Source organism: Pteropus medius, unplaced genomic scaffold (genome assembly GCF_902729225.1).
Source record: "Pteropus medius unplaced genomic scaffold, Ma_sr-lr_union100, whole genome shotgun sequence".
Taxonomy (NCBI): domain Eukaryota; kingdom Metazoa; phylum Chordata; class Mammalia; order Chiroptera; family Pteropodidae; genus Pteropus; species Pteropus medius.
The window spans coordinates 6,466,644-6,493,179 of NW_024355205.1; the positions used below are offsets into that span (position 1 = coordinate 6,466,644).

The window sequence follows — 26,536 nt, forward strand, 5'->3', positions numbered from 1 at the left end:
AGGGTAGGTTGTCTAGATTTGAATTCTTACTGGGCAGATTTCAGTTTCCCCATCTGTAAAATGGGGATATTAAAAGTACCTACCGTGTATGACTGTTGCGAGAATTATTGTTGTATGATACCTTTGAAGTGCTTAGCACATGGCCAACATAATAGGTGATCTATTAGTATTGCTATCATTACTCTATGAGTACATAATATCTTTAAAGGTGCACAAACATAGGTATTAAAACTACGGCCTCTTCCAGCATCCAGAAGATTCTAGAATGTTTTGAAGAGGAGGAGTTATCCAAGATATTTTAGTGATGGTGGTTATGAGGGGTAAAACCAGAGGAGGGATTGAAGGTTTGGGCACAGTGTGGAGAAATTGAGAGAAACATCTTTGTGTGTGCCTGTGGCTTGTGCATGATGGAAACATGTGTAAGATGGTTTTGAAATAGTATGTGGTATTTGTGGATACATGCTGTTTGGCATGGACCATCAAAGAAAAAAATTAAAATTCCATTTTGCCAGAATATGTGCAATGATTGTATATATCATCAAATATGTCACATAATCTTTGCTGTAAATATTATTCTGTTGTAGCAGCCATTACCACAAATATAATTTTTGATCAACTGTGGGTCCTATGGCTTAGCATGATCAGCCAGTCATCTAAACAAGTTTTATTAAATACTTATTGTAGGAGATACTGTTAATGTTCTGCCTAGATCCTCTTGGATACCTTTCATGTGCTGTCTCTAAGCTCTCCTCCCCTGGCTTCAGTGTGCCTTTGCTTTCACCAGCCAGCACCTGTACCTCTTCAGAGGACTGCCCTTGGGCTACTGGAACTGCTTTGCCTTTTGGTGCAGAGAGCTAGAAGTGCCTAGTCCACCTTTACTCCTGGGTGGCCCTTAGTCAACAAGGGATAGCGGCAGAATGAAAGTCCAGCACTTTTGCCTTGAGTGGCATAACTTATGTTCCCAAGTTATCAGGAATGATAACTGAGGATAAGGTTGACACTCAGCCCATGGGACTCTGCACACAATTGCAGTCTTGCTTCAGTTGTCCCCCTCCCTTGCCTGCTTCCTCTACACCTCCCCCAGTTCATCCTTAATAAATGATTCATACCTGATTCCTCTTCACAGGGCCTGCTTCTGGGAAATTCTAATTAAATACATTTAATATATGTCAAATTTTGTCCTGGACACAGTGTAAACACCAACTCTAATCCCCGCTTTGTAGGATTGAAGTAAGGATCGAATAAAAGAACGTATATAAAGTTTTTAGCACAATGCCTGGCATAGAGTAAGCACTAAATCAAACCATTTTTTATTAAGATGGCGTGTGGCACATTTTATGTGGTGTAACTCAGTAACTCACCCCAAAACAGAGGTATATTGTTTGCCAGCATTGATGATGCAATCTGGCTGGTCCTGAACCTCCTCGTAAATCACACTGGTGGCTGGTCCCATCTTGCAAACCGCTGCTTTAATGTAGGCGTGACCTTCCAATTCAGATACCAATCTGCCATTTTCCTGGTAATCTCTGGAATGAGCCAAGCTTTGTGGATTTTTCGCATTTACCAGAGAAAGGATTAGACATAGAGTCCAACTCTGCCCCCTGGACAATCCACCCATTAGCTAAGCATCTTGAACATTTTCCAAGATTGCTTAGTAAAGCTGGTACAAACTTGTCTTCTTGTTTAACATTTTACCCGAGGATCATCATAGATTCACATAGAGTTAGAAGAAATAATGCAGACAGATCCCCTATATCCTTCACCCAGTTTTCTCCAATGGCAACATCTACAGATATTTGATCTTAAACAGAATTTTTGAATGACTATTCATACCTGCTCTTATTTATGCAAAAGCACAAAAAACTCTTCTTTGTTTTAGTGAGACTACAAACTACAAGACCTAGTCTCTTCTGTCAAGGATCTAAAAATCAGCTGTTACCTCGATTTTTGGCATGAGGCACCTGAGTCAAAAAAAGAACTGATATACACATATTCCTTGTTTTGCCCCAGAAGTAAAACTAGACTTTTACGGGAGGCATTTTTAAAAATCAAAATGTTTAACCGTAAAATTATTTTACATTTTTTTCATTGCTCATGGTATGAGATGACTTAGTGACTTAGAATTATCCACTTTTCTGTCATAATCATGACATTCAAGACATCATGCCTGTATTCTGCCCAGAGGCGACTCTCCCACAAGGACCTTGTTGGGAGTGAAAGCTCCTTAAACCATATGGTAAGAATATTTGTGGCTGAGGAGGGACGGAAAAGCCAAATGCTGTCCATTTCTTTACTGTTTATTAGAAAAAGCTATTGCAGCAGTTTTCCACCGCTAGCAGTTACTGCCATCCCTGGGTGGCGCGCGTCACGGCTGCTCAGGCTCTGCTCTCACGCTCGCCCGTCTTCGGATTTCACTCCGCGGTGTTTCCGGTGCTGCCATGGACAGAAGCCGCTGGTGTGCAGTGTCTGACGTGATCATCAGTTTATGCAGTTGGCTTTATTTATTGTGTGAAATGTTTTAATTTTGCTTTTAATTTTTAAAGTAGGGAACATCTCTCCATCTCCAACAATGTTTATCATCACTCTCCCTTCTCGTCTCATGTTTTCCTGCCTCCTGCTGGAGTTTCTGAGCTCTCCGTTCTCAGCCTCGTTTCTCACCGTCTTTCCATCTTTTCTTACTCTCCTCACAGAGCCTCCTATCTCTCCCTTTCCCTCCCTCTCAGGTCTCCAAAAAGAAAGAAAAGGGAGAACACACAGACATTATTAAGACATTTGGCAAAAAGCCTTGTAATCATGTTTATTTTAATTTCATTTTGTCATCTTCCAAGCCACTCTTCCTGTGTAGAGTCATGCTTCTGTTTTGCCTGCAGGGCATTTGTAGGTATTCACTGGTAGTGATGCACAGTCCATTTATAAACAAACATCTTTTTGTCATTTTTGCTTGCAGTTTAAATGTATTTTTGTAATAGTTACTTACTGAGTATTTTATACTGAGTACAAAAGAAAAAGTAGAAATGACGATTATATAAATCACTATTTGGAATGTTGCCACAGTGTAGGGCTTGGAGATTCATGATGGGGGAGAGTGACTTTTCCACCTTTATATTATCCATGTACAAGGCTGAGCCTAACACTGGCTCACTTGAGCCACTGGAAGAGACAGCCTAGTGGACAAGTGAAAGATCAGTTACCATGAGGTCAGCCTGACTGGAATGAGCTAAGATCTAGGAGGCCGTCAGTGAGAACGAAAACCAAATGTTGGGCCAGGGAGACTGGCGACTCTGCTATCCAAGACAGCAGTTAACTGGAGTGGCAGCAGGACAAGGTGGGAGGGAGTGTGGACGGGGGTTCAGATTGAAGATGGTAGACACAAAGCCTGGAGTATTTATAGGGTGGGGTTGTAAAGGGACATTATATGTGGCTTACTTGTCTCTCCCTGCTGGCTTGTGGGTGGTTTCTGAAAAGGCAGACCCCCGCCGCTACCCCACTAAACAAGCCAAATGTTCTAATTCAATGATTATCAAAGGCATCTATGAAATCCTCTGATGAACTCTGCCAATTTCCTACAGATACGACTGCTATACTAGTGGGAAATACTCATTGTCAGTTCTGGGCGCCATGTCATTTATAGGAAGGAAATACAGTGAAAGTAGCAGAGAAATGCATTTTACAAATATGCGTGTATGATTTGATAGTGCTGACTATAGGGCTACTTGTCTGCTTTTTTGTTTTTTCAATGTGGGGAAATAAGGTCAGATAGGATCCTTCTCATATTCTGGTTTTGCCTTTGTAGTGTGTATATGTCCGCGAGCAAAATTATTTTTCTCAATCATGTTATACCTTTGTGGCACTTTCAAATGTGTTGAATGTACTTTTAAAGGGGGCAGACGGTCTGTTTTACTCTCAGGGGAATGAATACCTGTACATTCTATGCTAAGTTACCTAGTGGCCAGAGTTTCTTAAAAACAAACCAGTAATAACAACAGTAAAAACCCTGATTACTTCAAGTGCTGATCATGCTTTAGCAGAGAACCAGCATCCGGTGTGCATGTATGCAGTGAGATAAAAGAAAGGAAAGCTAATTCTGTGCCTTAGTCTTGGGGGGCGGCGCGGGGGGGGCGGGCAAAGTGAAAAGACACCAAGAAATAGATGGTGAAAAAGACATCGAAAAGAGTAATAAATATCTCCTTTGGTTTTTCTTTTTTTGCAGTTCCATTTTGAACCCAAAGTAGATGATGCTGTCGGTACTGAACCACTGACCAGAATCCGTGAAAAAGTCCCATCTTCTCGTTGGCCATCAGTCGAGATAAGATGGAAGACTCTTACAAGGATAGGACTTCACTGGTGAAGGGTGCCAAGGACATTGCCAAAGAGGTGAAGAAACAAACAGTAAAGAAGGTGAATCAAGCAGTGGACCGGGCCCAGGATGAATATACCCAGAGGTCGTATAGTCGGTTCCAGGATGAAGAAGAGGATGATGACTATTACCCACCCGGAGAAACCTATGATGGGGAGGCCAATGATGATGAAGGCTCTAGTGAGGCTACTGAGGGTCATGATGAAGATGATGAAATCTATGAAGGAGAGTATCAGGGCATCCCCACTATGAACCAAGGAAAAGACAGCATTGTGTCAGTGGGACAGCCCAAGGGCGATGAGTACAAGGACCGACAAGAGCTAGAGTCGGAGAGGAAAGCTGATGAGGAAGAACTAGCCCAGCAGTATGAGCTGATAATCCAAGAGTGTGGTCATGGCCGTTTTCAGTGGGCCCTTTTCTTTGTCCTGGGCATGGCCCTCATGGCAGATGGTGTGGAAGTGTTTGTTGTTGGCTTCGTGTTGCCCAGTGCTGAGACAGACTTATGCATACCAAATTCAGGATCTGGATGGCTGGTGAGTACATTATGTCAGAGAGATAAATTCTGAAACTGGTTTATTTGTTGAGCAAAGTCGACAAATAGATACTTTTCATTCAGAGCACTGTATTTTTTCCAACACTTAATTGTGACAAAAAAATTTAAACATACAAAGGAATAAAAAGAATTATATAGTAATATGCCTCCTATATATCTCTACTACTTGGATTCTAGAGTTAACGTTTACTTTATTTTCTTTATCATCTATCTATCTATCCATCCATCATCCACCCACCCACCCACCCACCCATCCATCCACCTACCCACCTACCTACCTTCAATATTCAAAGTCACAGCCTTTGATTGAAAAGTATTTCAATCCAACTTATCCAATTTATATTTTTATGCCTTTCAAAGTAAGAGTAATATATTTTAACTTATACTATTATGTTACATTGGTTTATCTTTAATTACCAAAGATATGCCCGTGGAAGTTAAGCCATTATATGAAACTTATTTGACATTTTTATAAATACCGAGATTAATTTTATGAAATTCTGACGAATATGATTTCAAATTCTAAATTTCAAATTTTATGTATAATACTATGGCTTAAATACTTTTGGGACCATGCTAATTTTTGTTTTTCCTATAATCTATGTATATGTTTACTTGTTTATTTTCTTTAATTAGCCTTATTCATAGATTTGTCTCTACATGACTTTTTCGATCTTTTTCAAAGTTCAGACCTTTGTGCATTAACTGGAAAAACTTCATTTCCTCATATTATTTAAAAATCTATTTCAAATCACATTAATAGTTAAATTACGTGTGTTAAAAATAATATGACCTCCCAACCTCCCTATAAAATTTCTAGATAGCAGATTTGAATTTTGTTTTAAAGTTGCCATGCACTCAAGGTTCGTATTGTTACAAGGCTGTAGTTAATACTCTCACTTATTTCCCTTGTGCAGTGAATATAAGAAGGCCGAGAACCAGCCACACAGTGGAATATCTCCAACAACTTAAGAGTCTGTTTCAAACTCTTGGTGCATTGTCATTAACTCCTTTTGTTAAGCATACCTCACAGAACATATTCATGTGCATATTAAATCTTTATGTGTTTCAGAGTCTATGGAAGAGAGTAAGAATACTTGTTATCTCTATTTCCAAGGGACTTTTAAAAACTAAACCTTGAAAAACAAAAATATACAACTCTTTTGTGGAAACCTAGTCACTTTATTAAGTAATGTCATAATCATGGATGCTTAGAAATTTTTTGTGTGAAAAACAATTAAATACCGTTTCCTAACCTGCCCTGTGATGACGTAAGAGTGATAGTCATGAATGAGAAAAGGATTTACATCTTATTCTTTTAACACTTATTACTTTTATATGAGCCACCCTAGCATTTGTTTCTTTGGTTGCCTAACTGAAAAAGATGAATCTATGAAAGCAGGCTGTAAGAGGGGAGGGGAGAGCATATTTTGCATGGTTTTTGCTGGTAGACTCATTTGTATGTTCAACTATCAAAATGCAGAGCATGGTTTGGAGGAGGGTTCTTGGTCATTTGTCCAATTGATCATTTCAGCATGTCTGTTTCATATCTAGCACTGTACCTTTTTTCCTTTGGAGAGCAAGTATACCCACTGTAAGCATTGGCATCAAAATATTTATCAAAATTTTGCTAAAGGAATTTATCAGCAGAATGTTTTAAGAAGATAGATCCTTAGAAATTATCCACAGAAATATTTAACAATCGTAGGCTTAAATTTAGAACACAGATCTTTTCATGTTATGATCTTAGCTTTCATATTAGAACTGTTTGTGAAAAATTTAATCTGAGCTTGTCCTTGTGCCTTTATCTTCTTGATGCTAGGTGGAAGCATAGAATACCCTGTGGTTCTCTTATCTGTCTATCCTATAAACCTTTCAACCCTGATGAGGTTTCACACCCCCAGGTGGCATTCAGAAATGTAGATAATGCTGTGGAACAATTGGAGTACAAATATTTTCATTTCTCCATAAATGTTGCCCAATTTAGTGAATTAAAAATGTATCCTAGGAGTGTACAGTTTCACTCAATGTTGTGAGTCCAAAATAGAAGCATCTTAATGGTTTCATAACTGTGCCTTCCAGACTTGTATTTCAATTATTTTCCCACTGTAATGTCACTTATAATTGCATACTACCCAAGTCCTTTTTAGACAAGCATTTAAATTGTTTTGCCATTTTCGTTTCATCGAGTAATAGCTTTGTAATATAATTACCACACTAAGTCATAGCAGTGGGATCAAAAATGCAGGAAGAAAAGATGCATGACCCATGTTTGGTGGTATTTTGAGGATATAGATTTGCAAAATAATTTCTCGTTTGCTACTAAACATTGTGCCATTTTCCTCAAGGCAGGCCAGGAATGAAAAATATGAACCAATTTATGTTTTCATTATTTGAGAGCTAGGTCTTCTCTTTGAGTTTGCTAGAAGATTGACTTAAAAGTAGCTAAGGGCATATCATGTGCGCACATGTCTATGTGTATGTCCTGTCTGCTACTATAACACTGTTAATCGGGCTGGCAAAAAGAGTAAATGTTTAAATGTCTGATTAGCTGCTCTTTAGGGGAAGAAGTGCAGTCACTTTATTGCCAAAGTCTATTTATTGAGCACTTATTACACACAAAGCACAGTGTTACCTCAGAGAATATTAAGACAGAAAAAAACCAAAGTTTCCGTATCTAAGGAAGTTATAGTCTAATATGAAGAAATCACAAGTTTCTGCAGATTACCAGTACAAGAAAGCAAGTATCAGTAGCCATAAAAAAAAAAAAAAAAGTGTAAATAAAGAAACTTTAGACCGGGAGACCATGTAAGGGGTAAGGACCTGACTGAGGCAGTGGAGAGAAGGCACGGATTGGAGAGCTGTTCTTGGGGTACAGTCAGTAGGGATTTGGTCATGGATTTGTTTAGAAGGGGGTGATTGGTTAATGAACGGAAGGATATTCATCAATTAAGTAATGCAAAGTACAGATGTTAGTATGGCAGAGAAAGACATTTAGTTTTAGACTTCACACTCTGAGATCCTTGGGGGCATCCAAAGAGGAATGCCCAATGGGTCACTTCCTATTTGGGCTGAAGCACCTAATGGCTAGGAGGCATCTCATTTATGATGAACTTTAATCAGGGAAAGGGTGGTTTTCTGCCAAACATCATTTATGGGGCTGGTGGTAAGGGACATCCCATTAAGGAGACTGAGAAGGAGAAGCCAGGGAAGGAGGAGCATCCAGGACAGAGGGGAGGTCTGGAAGTTGCTGGAAGAAGGAAGGGATATATAACTCTTAGGTGCTTCAGAGTCTTATAGTAAAGGCTGAAATGGGTCTCTCAGGTCTCGCATTTAAGAAGAGGGTTAACTCTATGGTGATGGAAAGAGATTTGACTTTGAATGATGAACGCACAATGCAATATACAGATGATGTATTATAGAATTATACACTTGAAACCTATATAATTTTATTAACCAATGTCACCCCAATAAATTTAATTAAAAAGTTATTGTCTGCTGCAAATGGCTCTTAGGACAAACACAATGATCAAGGCTAGGAAGTTTTTAAAGGGAGGAGTCTGTATATTGAGCAAAGTGACAGTGTACCCTCCAATTGCCAGTCCCCATCACACGGCAGGGGTTTCTCAGACATCAGGCATTCTCCCTCAAACTGCTGTGCCTTATAGTGGATGCTACGTGAGCTCTCTTGGACCACATCTTAGCTCCTGTCCAAGAGTTGTTGTGGGGGGAGTGGGGAAGAGGGGAGGCAGGTTCGGTTCTAAGATAACCTTCTTAGATATGTGATCATTTCAGCCTCAAGCAGTAACCAGGGACAGAGGGGAGGCAGGTTGGGTTCTAAGATAACCTTCTTAGATATGCGATCATTGCAGCCTCAAGCAATAACCAGGCTCAGCCCCACCTCAATTCCCACCTATCAGAGCAGGGTAAATGCCTCACTGGCTACTCTTCCCCTGTGTTCTCCCTTCAGAGGGGATGGCTTCTAGCTCAATGCCTGTTTCCTCCTAAGACCTGCCTAGTAAGGCAGGAAACCTAAGCATTACTAGTTTAACTGCTTACTCGCTGGGGCTTATAAAGCTTAGTAATATTTAGAACCTAAAACATTATGGCCAAGTATTGACTTGTACAAAAGAATATGAAAATAATATATTTGAAACCAAAATATACTTGACAATAAACCTAAACTAAATAATAACTAAACATCCTCTATGTTATTCTTTGCAAGGCAAATATCAATTATAACACCTAATTCTCACATGCCTTGGTAATTTTCAGGACAGACGTTTTGGTAGCATAGTAGGGACAAAGCAAGGCTACTTTCAAATAAAAAGTGAATAGTGTTAACAAAAATGGAGATAGCAAGGGCATTTTATTTCGTAAGCATTAATCGAACACCAACTGTGAGCCGGATACCTGGCAAGGTGCATTAGAAGATATTCTGATGAGTATGACATGATCTTTGTCATCCAGGAACTTCTTTTCCAGTGGGACAAATACCTTGTAAAGAGATTAAGTACATTATGGTTTTTTTCTGTGACAGAGATATCTATGCTACAGAACCACAGAAAAAAAGGAACCACCTGATTTGCCTTTGAGAATTGCTAAAAAATTATCTGGAAGTGACATTTAACAGAGTTTTGAGGGATGAATAAGAATTTACCAGGCAGACAAGAAGAAGAATGGTGTTCCAGGAAGATGTTAAAGTTGTTGAATAGCCTGAATTTTGTAGGGAATAATGGGAAGTTCACCATAGCCAGGCATAGTGTTGGGGCAGACAGGTCAAGTTGTAGACAAATTGTGAAAGACCTTAATGCTAAAATGGGGGCTTTGGGATTTATCCTGGAATGTGCAAGAATGACGTCACCAGATCTATATTTTAGAAAGCCATCACCTCTGGCAGCGGCGTGGGAAGTTAATTAGATGGAAAAGACATAAAAAGTCAAATAGACATGGAATCTAAGTCTCTGCCACTTACTTGATATGAGGATTTGCAAGTAATTGAAATTTATCTGTCTGTTTTCACATCTGTGCATTGGGAATAAGAATACTCAATTAGATTGGGAGGATTAAATGAGGGGAAGTATGTGTAGCTTTTTAGCAAAGTATCTAATATGTAGAAAACCCTAATAAGTGATAGCTGCTATAATATTTAGAGGTGTGATGATCAATTAGGAGGTTAATGCAAAAGCCCAACCAAAAAAAAAAAGTATGAAATCCTAAAGAAAATCCGTTAACAGGGTGAAAACTGGGAAACGTTTCTGAAAGAGAAATAGCAAAATTTGGTGAATGAGAAAGATGATAGAGAGTTGAGGATGACATCCAGAGGTCGAGCTTGAGAGGCTGTGTGGGTGTTGGTATGGGTAACTAAGACTGAAAACAGAGGAAGCAGAGCAGGCAGAGAGACCAGTGAAGTCCATTTGGAGTGTATCGGTCTGATAGGTAGGCGAGTGGTCAGGACCAGAGGACAGATGTGGGATCTGGAAAAGGAGGTCGAACCTGACAGAGAACACAGCTAAACAGAAGGTAGAAAATGACCAAATGAAGGTATCTGTCAGCTTAGCAAGATGCTGAAGAACCTTTTGGTCCCAAAATATCTAATAGCCAGCATTAAATTCACTGGTATGAGAACACCTTTAGGATTTGATGTATAAGTTCATCTAGAAACATTGTTTCTATGGAGCCCTCTTTGGGGATAGGTGGGAGTGGGGATGAGTGGGGATGGAATTACCTCTGACATCCTTTCACCCTCCTTCACCAAAGCAAATGCATATATTCATCTCCTACATAATTCAATTTATGCAGATAAAGGATTCTATAAGCTAAACAACAAAAACAATTCATCTGGAATATCAGCGACTTCAGCTGCCATGCTGGTGTAATAATAGGTTCAGTGTTTGATAAAGCAGTATTTGTGGAGTGGCCATTATATGTGTGGCACATGGTCCAAGGCCTCGTAAGAGAGATTGAGATGAATAAGGCTTGGTTCCTATTACCAGAGGAAATCATGGTACTTTCCAGGTGTTGGTGCCTAGGTGAATGAGGCAAACTCTGTCATCTTAAAGATGAGGATAGGAGACCTGGAGAGTTTGGGTGACTTGCCCAGTTCATGGCTGGGTATTGGCTGAGACAGTCTATAGAACACATATCCCAACTCTCCCAACTCAATCCCATTTTCTTTCCAATTCTCTAACATTTTCATTTAAAATCCTCTTGATTTGGTTTATTCCTGAAAGAATATCAGGCTCTCACTTATTGGTGGAAATATACCACTCTGGTATCTCAAGCAATTCACTTTCTGTTTGTGGACTCCAACACTGCCATCACATGTTAAATTTATGCATCTTTGTCCCTTTTCCAAAACCTCGATTGAAGATATTGCCGGATTTTTGTATTTATAGGCAGTACGTAATGGAAATAGTAACAAATGAGAAATTTGATTGCCTCAGAGAATGAACCTATAAAATCAGCCCATAGTGCAAAGTCATCTTAAAGAGACAGAGTAGCAGAGTTAAAATAAAAGAAGGGTTTTGGGGGGTACCAGTGTTTTTGTTTTTGGTTTTTTTTTTATCTGTGTTGTTCACTACTGCATCCCCCTTTCCCAAATCAGTGCCTGGTACATAATAGGATTTCAACAAATATTTGTTGAATGAATGAATGAGAGTCTCTGAGATTTTTAATACTTTGAGACCCTGCTATACCTAAAGTAAAGATGTGTTAGTTTCAATGGGATTCATCAGTAGTGGAGGAACACAAAAGGACCAATCATAGATGCAGATGTTGGCAGTGCTCTTCTAAATGCTGGTCAGGGTTGGAGTGCTCTAACTTAAGGGTTTGACCTCTGGTTTGGGGGCCATATGTGTCCCTATTAGAGCAATGGCTTCATTAGGCAGTCTTGGCCTAGAGTCTGTGAAGATAAGAATCCCATAGTTAAGACCTCTCATTCTAACTCTAAGCTCCAAAGCAACATGAAGATTTCAAACTCAGCTCTCTAGAATTTACCCATCAGGAATGTGCTTCCCAAAGGACGTCAGTATTCTTAGCCATTCTGTTTTTCATTTAATTAATCTATTGGCATTCTGGCTTCTTCCATCAGTCTTGGTGAGATTGACTATTGGGAGTCTGTTTCTGAGAGATGGACCTGTCCTTGGTATGCTGACATGTCTGGTTTCTGAACATGTAGGATAAAGGTCCAGACTACGACTATGAAGAAGTAGCTAGCACCCTGGGAGGCCTACTTGGGTCATTATCTAGGTTTCCAAGGGAAATATCCCATCCGCTGTACCTACTAGTATTATCTACCATATTGACTAGAGTTGATTGGCTTATTAGGCAAAAACAGATAGACCAAGAACTTCAAACTATTAAATATATTTGTACATAGGAATGGAATTTTACTTGACTTTTTTTTTATCTTTAGAAGCTCTTGAAAGTTCTTAAATATATTTTTAAATAATAAAAATAAATATAGATTTTTAAATATAAATTTAAAAATATAAATTTAAAATATATTTTTGGCTAGAAATGGAACACAGGTTTTCATTTTACTCAGTACTTTGCAATCAACTATATCAAGTCAGACTACTTGGCATTCCTGTATCTTCCATTGACAATGATAGTGTTCAAGTAACAAGCAGTGTTATTATGTGACAAGCAGTGTTTTAGACTTTAGAGATACAACAGTAAATAAAACAGAAAAAAAACAGTGGGGCTTAAGCATGACTTTTAACCTCTATACTCTGTAGATTTTAGCTGGATGGTGGAATTTTTTGGAACATATGGAATTCGCGGATTCTCATTTCCGTCCCCATCCTCACTACCCCCTCTCACTGCCCCTCCCTCCTGAGTTTCTTTGAAGGCTAAGGTGGATAAATATGACCTGAACCATCATACCTAATTTATCTTTCTCCATCTCTTTATCCCTTCCCCATATTTCTTTAGGTATTAAAAGAAGGAATACTCTGCTGGAATTTCTAGCTGCTTTATCTCTGTATTTTTTTTTTAATTCAGCTTCAAGTTTTCATAATCCCCCTTTCTTTTGTCCCATTGACCACTGTTTGCCACTAGACTGCAAGCAGAGATCAGTGACTGGCTCACTGTGCACTGAGCCAATCTTTTCAGGGTGTGTATCACACCTGCCCAATGCTGCGCTGGTAGACCAGCATGTCCAAGCTGATAACAAAGAGTATTACAGAGTTTTTCCTTTTTTAGTTTTATTTTAAGATTTTGATCATCTGGCATCTAGGCATACTCTAAATTTTAGACCTAAAAGTGTACGCTACAGGCTTCAGGGTCAGCAGCTCTGTATCCTGCCCAATCCTTTTGTTCTTGACCTTCTGCCTCGGTATCTCAAAGAGAGGTTCGATCTCTGCTGTGAGTGTGCCCTCTGGCTCTGTTTAGCCTCTGTTTAGCCGTCACAGTGATCCTAAATGGAATTAGAAAGTTATCAGCTCCTAGAGAGCATCCTGTCCACCGCTAGCAAAATCTTATTTGGATTCATTATTGCCAAATTGGAGAAGAAGACTCAATAATTCATTGCCATTATATCCCTGGGTCTTACTTCCTCCTCCTGAGAGAAGAGAGGTTTCTGACACCTGAATAGAGTTGGGACAAGTAGTCTGAAAAGATGCCTCCATCCAAAGAGTCTGTGATCCATTTTCACAGGACAGGAGTGAACCAAACTCTCTGCTGCATTCCTGAAACTTACTGATAAGCAGTGTTCTGGGACTATAAGAGTGTGATAGTAAATGTCCTTCTGTCACCAGGGGGATTCACTGGAGATTTCTCACAATATAGCTTTAAACCTGAAGACAGATTCTTGTATTCTGAATCTCTGTGTCCTTGTATTCTAGAACACTCCTGAGGATTCCAATCCACTGAGAGTACTGACCTTTGTGTCCTAATTCAGTCTGGGACTTTCCCTGAAGTCACTGGAGAACTTGGTGATACGTTGTCAGTTGGGAGAATTTGTTAATTGTGGACTTTGGTTTAAATAAGGCAATTTGAATTGTTAATCACCGAATAACCAGATCAAGCCAAATACAAATAATACAGACTTGTAGGTATGAATTCTAAACATCAGGATGCAATTGCACCCTTTCGTGGGAAATCTAACCTCTCAATGTTCTCACACAATAAGAGCGTTCATAGGACCTAAGCTTCCTGCAGAATTCTTCAGAGAATAGGAAACAGTTTGATTACATTCATTATGAGGAATTAGTCTGATAAATTACCGAAGTAAGTGTTCTCAACCCATATTATTTGCAAACTGGCATTCTTACCTCAAAGTTAGAAATTTCTTATTGGCCTTTAAGATTGTGAGAAAAAAACTAAAAGAAGTCCTCAGATATCTTTCTTACTTTTAATTCCAAAATTAAAGTCTAATCAAATACAAAGTCTAATCAAATTGTATTTTAGCACAATAAAAAAATACAGTCTTCTCTGCATATTAGGGATGAGCAGATATTTCCGAATATTCGAACACTGCTTATTTCTGCCAGTAAATTTAGTTTTTTCACTCTCGAGACCGAGCCTGGAAACAGAGAAGCTGACCGCTTAGAAACTGCTGAAAACCCTAAGGGAAGCACTTTTCGTAGCCAACTTACATTGTTCAGTGGTGCCAGGTGTGACCTACGGAAAGGTGCCGGAATCCAGCCCTCCCGCTCACCAAGCCGTTCACCTTGGGGCTGCTTCCACCTGCCTAAAGGAAGGGACGATTTGCTAATTCTCCTACTCCAAAGGCTCCTTTTTATCATTCATCCACCCAGATGAGCCCCTTTTCCCCGTCACACAGAGGCGCTTTCTATGCCAAGAGGGTCAACATCAGGTAGTGGGGAACCTGAGGAGATTCAAAAGGAGGAGGGAATAAGAAACCATGGTCTTAGCTTGGTTTAGGGCAGATTCAGAATATTCGGAAGAGGGGAAAGGATCAAAGGGAAAGCACAAATTAAGTGCAAATGTATTTCAGTAAACATTCATAGAAGCAGTTATAGTTGACGAATATTAAGTAAGATTAGTATGAGGTTTATTTTAGAACCTCATGTGTCTAATTAGCTTAAAATATTTAGGAAAGTTGGAGAAGTAAGTGACAAATGTGCCTGTAAAGCACTGCATTTTAATGATTCAGAACAATAGAATTGGAGAGAGTGGATCTATAAAGGACTCAGGGTTATAAAAAATGCTTCAGTCAGAAGGTTTCAGTCCCACTTCCAACCAGGGAGCATGCATGCATTTGTGGTCCAATAATTGCTAAGTTTTGTTTTGGAAAAAAACATTATCAGCATGACATTTACAACTTCCATCAATCAGAGATTTCATTATCTTAAGGTTCCTATTTCATTAATTTCAAATTCTAACACTAGCAGTTTTCTCTCTAAGGATATGGTGGAAACACCTTAGACTGTAAGGCAGTGTGACCGAGTCTCTTCAACCTGAGGCTTGTGCTTGGATCAGCAGGACTGACAGGTGCTTGGCTTCTTCAGAGCCACCACCCCACCTTCTATGAGTGAGAGAGTATTAAGTCCTCTTCTTCTCACTTTTTTTGGGGGGAGGCTGGTGCTCCAGAGATTCTGGGTGGAAATCTAGGACAATTTGGCAATAATGAATTCAAATAAGATTTTGCTAGCTTTGGTGGACAGGATGCTCTCTAGGAGCTAGTGCGTTCTAATTCCAATTAGGATCACTGTGACAGCTAAAGGAGGCTAAACAGAGCCAGAGGGCACATTCACAGCAGAGATCAAACCTCCCTCTGAGAGAGATACTGAGGCAGATGGTCAAGAACAAAGGGATTGGGTAGGGTGCAAAGCTGCTGATCCTGAAACCTGCAGCATATAATTTTAGGGTCTTAAAATTTAGGGCACACCCAGATGCCAAATGGGACATTACAAGAGGGAATTTCTAGATCTGACCTGATCATTGATCATAGCTAGGTTTTTTTCTTCCCAGAATAACTAGTGTATCTAACATCTTCAAGGCAAGTGCACCAAATCTAAAATTAGGGGAATGGGCATATTAAAAAAGTGCCACCTTTCAGCTTCTGAAGGAGACCAGACCAGGCTGGTGTGCTCTTGGGTGCTAGGGAATCTAGCACGTGAAAGCTTTCATACTTTGTCCACTTTACCTGACTGTCTAAAGTTGCTAAGTTAAATTCATTTTATGAGTCAAGATGGGGTATAAGTAAATGGTTTAAGAGTTCAGAATTAATACAAAATAAATTTAAGGTTATGAAATTTTAATTTCTTTAATTTCTTTATTATGGTCACTGGTCATGACTACGATCCTTTCATCCTCTGGGCTCCCTTCCTAAAGGGCCTTTGAGATGGAGACTCCTGACTCTGCAGCCTACTTACTATTGCTCTTCTGATCATTCCTGGGGAGAATGGAGTAGAGGGCTCGGGTCACATCATGTCCTTGCTCAAAATGTTTGCTAGTTAACATAAAGATTGCTTTCAGCTCCTTAGAATGATATGCAAAGCTCTCCACCATCTGGGCCAGATTTATGTTTCCATGTCTGCCACCCAGTCTCCTCTTCCAGATATTCCAAAATCAGGGTAATCAGAGTTGCCAGATAAAATTCAAGATGCCCAGTTAAACTTGAATTTGAGATAAATAAGGAACGAATAGTATTTTAATATAAGTGTGTCTCATGCAATATTCGAGATATACTTATATTAAAATATTATTCGTTTATCTGAAACTCATGTTTAACTGGGCATCATATGTTTTTATTTGCTAAATCTAGCCACCCTAATGAGAGTGGTGATGACAGCAGGTGGGGCGCAGTGCTTTGCCTTTTGTGTCAGTCATCATATCAGTCATAGTAATTTCATTATCTCATTTAGTCAAAATCAGTTTCTGAATCAATACTAGGGGACAGCCCTGGGAAACTATATATATTTTATAAGGATCCCAAGTGATTCTTATTCAAAAGGAAGTTTCAGAAACACTATGATTTACACCAGTGCTTTTCAGACATAAATGTGCCAACAAGTCACAGGTTTTAATACAGCAGACCTGGAGTGGCCTGAGAGCCTTCATCTAATAAGCTCCCAGGGGAGGCTGACACTCGTGCTTATGAGCCCACTTTGAGTAGCACTGTCTTAGGCGCCCCCAGCCAAGAAGCAGCAGCATCCCTAACAATTATGATAGAGAAGGTTATAAATGATATGGCTTTAAACAATGGGAGAGGGGTAATAATGTAAATGCAAATGTTTTCCTTATTCACCAATATGCAGTAACATGCATTACAAGGGAGCTTTATGTGCCATGTTTGAGGAAAGGTTTTCTTTCCAAAAAGCAGATGTCTTATCCATAGCTGGGGGATGCACATTACATTTAGTTTTTTCTCCACTGAAATGGGTATTGACTTCTTTGCGCTGGTCTTTCTCCTGCACAGTATGGGGCATCACAGTCCCAAACCACATTTACAGCTACACATCCCAGAATGGACCCCAGATGTGCAGGGCACAGTGTGACTCTGCTTTGTGGAAATAGTTTCTCAGTGCCAGAGCCATGGTGATAAAATTATAATGTGATGTCTCTGGGATTTTTTTCTTCCTATCTACATGAAATTAAATGGTTTTTCTGAGAGTAGCTTAGTTTTCTCAGCGGAATCTAGTTAAATCAAATATTTAAAATACTACTGTACCAAAAGAACCGATTGAAAACTGAAAGTTAACCAAATTGCTCACAGGGACAAAAGAAAGTCCTGCTGTGGGAATCAATTCAGTCTTAAACATATATACCCAAATGAGGCAGATTATATATGTGAGAGAGAGGTGGTTGGCTTCTCAGTGCCCTCTATTTAAGTATGTATTTATTTTTCTAATTAATAGATGAGAGATGTCTTTGTGGAGTGCCGCCTTTCAAATTTAGCAGTTCTCACACAGAAAGGACACCAGCAGGGGCTCACTGTCCATGCGTTCATCAAATTCTTACCAGACCAGTGCAGGACACTGACCTCTGTTTTGTGACAAATACAAAGATCGGCCAGATAAAATCACACGCACAAGATACTTATCATCAAAATGGAATGGGAACTAGAGACTAAAATTAATTTTGTCGGAAGGAGGAGTGGATTTAAAAAAGGCTTCAGGAAAGACAAATACCATATGATCTCACTTACATATGGAATCTGAAGACTAAACACACAAAACAGAAACAGATTCATAGATACAGAGAACAAGCTGATAGTTGCCAGAGAGGAGCGGGTTGCAGAGCTGGGTGAAAAAGGTAAAAGGATTAAGAAGTACAAATTGGTAGCTACAGAATAGTCATGAGGATGTGAAGTACAGCCTAGGAAATGTAGTCAATAATATTGTAATAACTATGTATGGTGCCAAGTGGGTACTAGACTAATTGGGGAGAATCACTTCATACATTATATGAATGTTTAACCACTATGCCATACCTCCAAAACCAATATAAAATAATATTGAATGTCAACTATAATTGAAAAAAAAAAAATGAGTGAATGATTAAATTTAAAAATACTAAATAAATAAATAAGCTTTCAGGAGACTATGGTATTTGAACCAGGCTTCGAATTGTGGGTAGAATTTGGACTTGCCAAGATGGGAGTGGAGAAAAGATGTTTCTGGGAGAGAGAACAGACTGAGCCAAGGCACAAAGGCATGAAAATCTTGGACTGAGTATTGTGAATCGATTATGGTTCAATTCCGTTCAAGTGGAACATACAGAGATGGGAGCAGCTGGAAAGGTGGATGGGGACCTGCCTGTTCTTGGAAGGCTTTACATGGCCTTATTCTGGAGGGCGTGGGGTGGTCGATGTGTGAGAGTGATGTGGTGAGAACTCTCCTTGGGGATACTGCTGCGTGAAATGGATTGGAGAGGAGCAGAGGAGCAGCTGGCCAGCAGTTAAGATTCATTTGCATTTGAATGGTCCAGCCAACAGGTTATGAGGGCCTGACTGTGGGTGAGGGAAGGGAACTAGGGAGGAGAGGAGAGAAGTCTGGAAATTCACAACCAATTAGTTATGGGAGCTGGAAAGAAGAACATATATGGCACTGAGACTTCATGCCCTGGTGTTGTGTTGGTTGGGTGGCAGTGACTTGAATAGGAATTGGAGTTCTGGGATTGGTGGGGAGTGAATTTTTGCTGAGTTCGAGGCATCAACCAGGCCGCTCAGGAAAAACCGATCCAGGAGAGCATTTGGAAGTGGGGCTTGATGAGGAAACTGGCCCTAGAGACGGATATTGGAGAGATCTTGAACCCACAGGAAAGGATGGCATGTTGATGGGGAGAACATGAGGAAGGGTTTGGCTAACATAGGTCTATAGCGACTGCTTTTGGGGATGAGAGGAGAAAAGTCATAAATGATTTGAAAGGTAGGAAAAGTCTCAGTTTCTTGGAGGCCAAGAGGACAGTTTGAGGTTTGAGGATGGAGGAGGTGATCATAACTGATGGAGGGCGTGACCAGAAAAGGAAGTTGACCGTGGCAATGTGAAAATTGTTCCAGAGAGTGGAAAGGACGGATGTCAAGTTAACTGCTAAATCGAGTTTTAATGTATATTTTTAAAGGGAAGGAAACAAACCAATGTTTAAAAATTGATTATAAGGTACTGTGGTAAATTTGTTTTGGGTAGTACTTCTAATAATATAATTATACCATAGACTAGAGCAGCCGAAAAAATATTAATCATCTGCAAGGGGAAAATTGCAGATTTGTAGCCATCATCTAGTACTCTAGTACATCTGTGATTATCTGTAAAAACTCACATCCAGAATATATATATATGAGAAAAATTGGCAAATCAGGAGAGGACCGAGTTAGCTGCTGCTATCTCATTTTATTTATTTTTCAAAATTGAAAATTGTCTCGGTTACTGGTACCTCTAGATTAAAAATAAAATAGATTCTGTTGAAATGTTCATATTTAAGCAATTAACAATACTAAATGATACAGAATTGCTCAGGGCAGGTGTTCAGAGGGAGAAAGGCAGCTCCCAGTTAGCCACTACCTTGGGGTGAGCTGACTCAATCAGAGGGTCCTCAATGACGACACACTACAACTTTGCCCATCGAGTTACTGCTGGATCACCGCCCACCTCCCCACACTGAGCATACTATATTTACGATGTAGGGAACCAAACATGTGATGGTGGCTCCCTCAGACTCCTGCACGTAGCATGTTGTGTGCAATCCCAGATCATATTTTCTCAGTCACAAGTCAATGCATTGTTCCATCAGAGATGTCATTTCCCCATCGCAGGGAGAAATAAATTCTATAGCTATGACATGGGAATGAATCTTGGATGGACCACCATGAAGCCCAGGGAAAAGCCCAAGAAAGGCCAAGGGATTGCCAAATTCTCCCCAGTGTGGGGAAGGTGTTTCCTCTGACCCCCTAGGGTGACCTGAGCTCCTCCTGTTTGGTAGAGACTCCAGCTTAGTACCTGAAAGGATTTCCTGGGAATGGCCTCTTTCCCTAAGCTTCCTCGCATTTTATGGATTGACCTGAGTCTGGAGGCTGAGTCCAGGAATATCTTGACCACCCCCTCCTTCCTGAAATTGTATCTTCCCCTGGCCTCAGCAGCTCAGTGTCCTTTTGGAGGTCTCTTAGTTCTCCCAATATTCCTTCTGCCTTTTTCTGTCCCCTAAAAAGTGTCTCCCCCAAACTTAGCTTCTAGGCTTTGTTACCTGTGTGTTTTGTGACTCAAATTGTCCTTCTTTCCACAATCATTCAGCAAACACTTGCTTAGTGCTCTCTCTGTGTCAGATTTCAGATTAAAACAGGTCCCTGCTCTTGGACACTTACAAACCAGAGAAGGAGGCAGACATATAACAGATTGGGGCACCTAATTGTTACATTTACTATAACAGGGAGATTCAAAAGAAGTGCTCTAAGAAGGCAGGACTGGAAAGATTTAATGGAAGCAACCCTAGACTTTTCTGATGATTTCCAGGTCTGTGGTTCAAATGTCTGGTTATATATTCTTCTTAGGATGTGCAGGAAAGAAGCACAGGATGGACAGAAGCTTTGAGGCAGAGCTGGGTTTGAATCCTACATCTATTATTTAGGAGTTGTGTGACTCTGAACAAGTTTCTCTTTTTTTAAAAAATTTTTTAATTACAGTTGACACAATATTATAGTGTACAACATAGTGATTAGGCATTTATATAACTTCCGAAGTGATCCCCTGGTAAGTCTAGTAGCCATCTGACGCCATACATAGTTATTACAATATTATTGACTAGTTTCCCTGTGAATTAACTAATCTGGAAAAATAAAATAAATAGTATCTTCATCTTGTAGATTTTTTTTAAAAACCTGTAATTATCACTTTTCCAGGGCCTCTTATCCTATGTTCTTGATCTGGGGGTATCAGCACACAGACAAGAATAAGTGGGGTGAAGACTTTCAAACTCTTTTAGTGATTGGCTAGTGGTCATGAACAACTTAAAACTGACTTTGGGTGACTTGAAATGTTTCTTCTGTCCTTGTACCAGCCATTTACAAATAGTTTATGGCCAGTCGTAATTAGAAAATGTCAACTTAGAGAGTTGTAGTAAGATTAGAGACAATGTATGAAAAGCACCTAATACTAGAACAGCACTAATAAATACATCTCCCCATCATCGTCAACCTCTGCCTTCATAAATTTGTAAGTATTCAATATAATATTGTACTGTATGCTGTAGAGTAGATCTCTGAAACTTATTCATCTTGCATAATTGAAACTATGTACCCTTTGATTAACACCTCCCCAATTCTCCTCCCCCAGCTCCTGGTAACCATCATTCTACTCTCTGCTTCTATGAGTTTGACTATTTTAGATTCCTAATGTAAGTGAGATCGTGTAGTATTTGTTATTATGCGTTTGGCTTATTTCATTTAGCGTAATATTTTTCAAGTTCATCCATGTCATAGCAAATGGCAGGATTTTCTTTTTTAAGGCTAAATAATATTCCATTGTATGTATATACCACATTTTAAAAAATCTATTCATTTGTCAATGGACATTTAGCTTATTTCCATGCCTTTTATATTGTAAATAATGCTACAATGAACATGGGAGTACAGCAATTTCTTAGAGATATTGAGTTCAATTCTTTGGGGTCTATACCAAAAAATGAGATGCTGGATCATATGGCAGTTCTATTTTTAATTTTTTGAGGAATGTCCCTATAAGGTTAGCAATAGAATTAAAAGTCTTTAAATAAACATATATCTATCATTAACTGATTTTTCACAAGGGCACCAAGACCATCCAATGTGGAAAGAATAGTCTTTTCAACAAATGGTGCTGGGTAGGACAACTAGATAGCTGCATGTAAAAGAATGAAGTTGGACCCTTTCCTCATATCATAGACAAAGATTAACTCAAAATGGATCAAAGACTTAAATGTAAGAAGTAAAACCATAGAACTTTTTGAAGAAATTAAAACCTTCATGACCTTTGATTTGACAAAGGATTCTTAGATATAACATCAAAACACAAGAAAAAAATAAATTAGACTTTATCAGAATTAAAAATATTTGTGCTTCAAAGCATATCATACAACAATGAAAGAATAGCCCATAGAACGGGAGAAAATATTTTCAAATCATATTCGATAAGGGACTTGTATTCAACATATATAAAGAACCCTTACAACTCAATAATAAAAAGACAAAGAACCCAATTAAAAAACAGGCAAAGGATTTTAATAGACATTTCTCCAAAGAAGATTTCCAAATGGCCAATAAGCACATGAAAAGATGCTCAACATCATTAGTTCATGGAAATGCAAATCAAAACCAGATGAGACATTATTTCATGCCCACTAGGATAGCTAGAATCAAAAAGTCAGTTAATAAGCGTTGGTAAGGATTTGGAGAAATAGGAATCCTCACACATTGCTGGTGAGAATGTTAAAGGATGCAGCCATTTTGGGAAAAAAGTGGCACTTTCTCACATACTTAATCATAGAGTTATCACATGACACAACAATTCTACTTCTAGGTATATACTTAAGAGAAATGAAAACCAAAGTCCATGCAAAAACTTGTACACAAATGTTTATAGCAACATTATTGATAATAGCTAAAAGATAGAAACAAACAAAATGTTTATAAACTGAAGAATGGATAAATAAAATTTGATATATGCATATAATGGAATATTACTTGACCATAAAAAGGAATGAAGTATCTGCTACAACCTGGATGAACCTTCAAAATATTACGCTAAATGAAATAAGCCAGTCATAAAAGACTACACATTATACCTTTCCATATATATGAAATGTCTAGAATTGATGAATCTATAGATACAAAGATTAGATTATTTGTTGTTTAGGGCTGATGAGAGGATGAGGGAGATGATAGGCAAAGGGTATGGGGTTTCTTTTTGAAGTGATGAAATGTTCTAAAATTGAGTGGTGATTGCGCATATCTATGAATATACTAAAAAACATTGAATTTTATACTTTAAATGGGAACATTAGATAGATAGTATGTGAATTATGTCTCAATAAAGCTGATTTTTTTAAAAAAGAAATAGACATGCAAAGTTGCTTGGGAAATTGACTGGCTTGCTTTATAAAGTTATGCCATATATATTTGTACATATTTCTTGTGTGCCGTGCTATTTTAATGACTATATAAAACTCAGGACAGAAACTAGGAAGAGGTAGGATCTTATTACCTGGTTCTTCAATTTTAAATTAAACCTGTTACTCAGTTCTATTAGCTGTAGCCTACATTTTCATATCACTGTTAATTTTACTTGGGCTATTTATAGTCTTTAGAATGATGCTCTTGGATAGGTTTGGCTTGGAAGGAAAGAAAAAGCTGTTTTCAAAATAATAAGCTCTATGAGCCAGTAGGTTAATAAGATTATAGCAACACTGAAGATACAAAAAAAAAAAAAATCTCTTTGAAATTGTGATAAGAAGAGGTACTATCAGATAATGATATTCTGAGGTCATGCTAACTCTTGCTCTAGTATATCTTTACTTTTTCCCCTGAAAGGTTCCATGAAAGCTCCTAAGGAAATGGCTGTATATTTTATTATTGTTCTTATTTTTACAATGTGATGTTAGTAATTGACTTTAATGACTTAGTAATTGACATTTGGCACCCACAGCACCACACTCAATGCTATATAGAGCACATAATAGGTAAGTATTTATTCAGTAGGGCCTTTGGGCTAGAAATCAGAGCCCAAAACTTCTTGAGAGTCCAGTCACTGATTAGCTTTGTCCAGACTCATCGGTAGCATGAGAGGATAGTACCAAAGTTTTCCCAACAATCTTATCAGCTCCAGCCTTCTATGATGCTGAGATTGTATGAAAGATGAATGATCTCTATATGTCCTAAGCAAAAGAAAGTTGGTAAAAACATAGCACTACATATATATCATGTGGCATCTTATCAGATAATTCAATAACAGTGACGTTTCTAGAGAGGTAGATGGCTTACATGAATTGAACTCTGGAATGTTTCATTGGACATGAAGTATGACTTGCTTAATCTTGTCTTTTCACTATGGATGCCTGTGCTTCCTTCACCACTTTGCCCATCTGTCGTCCCAAGAGCAGTGTTGCCCAAACTGGATCCCGTGAGGTATTAAAATCTTTACTGTAGGACTTCTCAGAGGCTATAATATGCAAAACGGAGACAATCAATGCACTATTTCCAAAGTAATTTGACTATGAAACCCTTTGTTTCATAGAATGTATATTTATACTTCACTGGGCAGGTATTAATACTTTACTGAACTAGGAATCCAGTTTAGAGGACTCTGCCTTGGACACCTCTAAACTGGTGTCAAAATTCACTGACTCCAGAGAACATTCATTGGTTGCTCTGTGTTTATTCATCCTCGGGTAACCAGTGCCTGGAACATATTTGTTACTCAAGAAATGTTTGTAGAATTAATAATCAAATGAACAAATGGATGTGTTTGTGGTGGATTATATCCAGCTCGTCTCTCTTCTAATCAATATTTATGCATTAATCTTGCATAATACAAATGAGCTCTGCTTGTTAATGGTTTTCCTCTGAGTTTCAAGTTTGAAGTCTATAGGGTGCTGTCACCCCAGCTAGTTTATAACCCTCTTTAATAATGTCATGTACTTTATTCATGTCATTGGCCTGACCCAACCCCAACTCCATCTTGGCTCTTCATTAGCCCTGCAGTTTCAGCCTCACAAACAGATCTCCTTCTCCTCTTTGAGCTCTTTCTCTCACACAGATCAAACTCTAAGAGCTTTCGTAACAAAAACTAAATTAGGCCTATGATACCATCGTTATAAATGTTCTACTGCAAGGCTAACACCTTCTTTAGACTCTTGAACTTCATGTTTTCCTCCCTGTCCTCAGAAGGAGGAATGAACCGTTATGTATATTCATTTAGATTTTCTATAAACTCACTTTCAGTGCATGTGGAAGGTAGCTCTGCAAATGCAAGGAAAAACGTCTCCAGAGCCTTGGGTTAGGTACGGGAAGGCAGACGGCAGTGTTGGAAAGTTTCTTAACCGGCACACACGCCCCTCCGACAGTCTTCACATTCAATAAGTGTGCCTCCAGTCCTGTTACCATTACTGTCTTCTGAGAACTGGAAAAACGTGTTCACCCATATTTGCCTTTCCCTCAGCAGACAGAGGTGGAGATTGTCTATGCCTTAACTCAGTTGCCAAATCAAAGTAAAACTCCAGCCACCTCCTTTCTTAAAGTAAGAACAATTAATTTTTTAAGACACCATATTTTCTTTAAATACTCTAACCTTACTTAGAAGTATTAAGAGTTATTGTTCTGGCTTCTTTTATACCTTTCAAGAACTCATTACAGAATAACCCTGTTCCTTTTCTAGATAGTCTCAAGATCATTTTTCATATAATAGTAATGTATATTAGGGACTGCTGTTTGTATCAGGAGGACTTTATAATATGCGCAGTAGAATAAGAATTATATGGTAGAAAACAATTGCCAAAGGAAAAGCCGGCCAGATTTGAGTGATGTGACACATATATTAATTTGACTATCATCTCTATTTTATGTGCCCACTGTTTCAGTTCTGCCCATTGAAGACATCAAAGGTTAAATCATATGACTTAACCAGTTTTGTTTCTGTTTTAATACCAAGTCTTTTTCAACTTGACACTAAATCTCATATATTTTCAAAATCAAAATGAATGCCATGCATTTAAATGAGTTATCATTTTGGCACTTCGCTTGTCATTTTTTTGTTCTTTCTTGAGATGTGCTGCTGCTGGGGATGGAACTCACTACCTTACTAGTGAGAATATTTGTGTGTGTGTGTGTGTGTGTGTAATAGTTTAAGACTTGCAAGAAGTTGCAAAAATAGCACAAAGAGTTCCTGTTTACCCTTCACTCAGCCTACTCCAATGATGTCTTACAAAATCTTAATATACTGTCAAACCAGGAAATTGACATTGGTATAATACTATTGATTCAAATACAGACCTTATTCAAGTTTCATCAGTTTTTTTTAAATACTCATTCTTTTAGGGGGTGGGTATAGTTCTAAGAAATTTTATCACATATATAGATTTGCATAACCTCACCACACCATCATGGTACAGAACTGTTCTATCACCACAAAGAAATTCCCTCATGTTTCCCATTTACGGTCATACCATCTCCCTAACCCTAACCCCTGGCA

General features: G+C 38.7%; 1 protein-coding gene across 1 annotated transcript in view; it reads left to right on the forward strand.

The window, feature by feature from the left end:
• The window catches only part of SV2C (synaptic vesicle glycoprotein 2C), a 164,440-nt gene that overhangs the window by 39,951 nt on the left and 97,953 nt on the right, over positions 1-26,536 (forward strand). Inside the window, exons 2-3 of the mRNA XM_039857687.1 lie at positions 4,211-4,890; position 6,411. Coding sequence (XP_039713621.1) covers positions 4,312-4,890; position 6,411 — 580 coding nt within the window. The 5' untranslated portion in view covers positions 4,211-4,311. The remainder of the gene's footprint in view (positions 1-4,210; positions 4,891-6,410; positions 6,412-26,536) is intronic.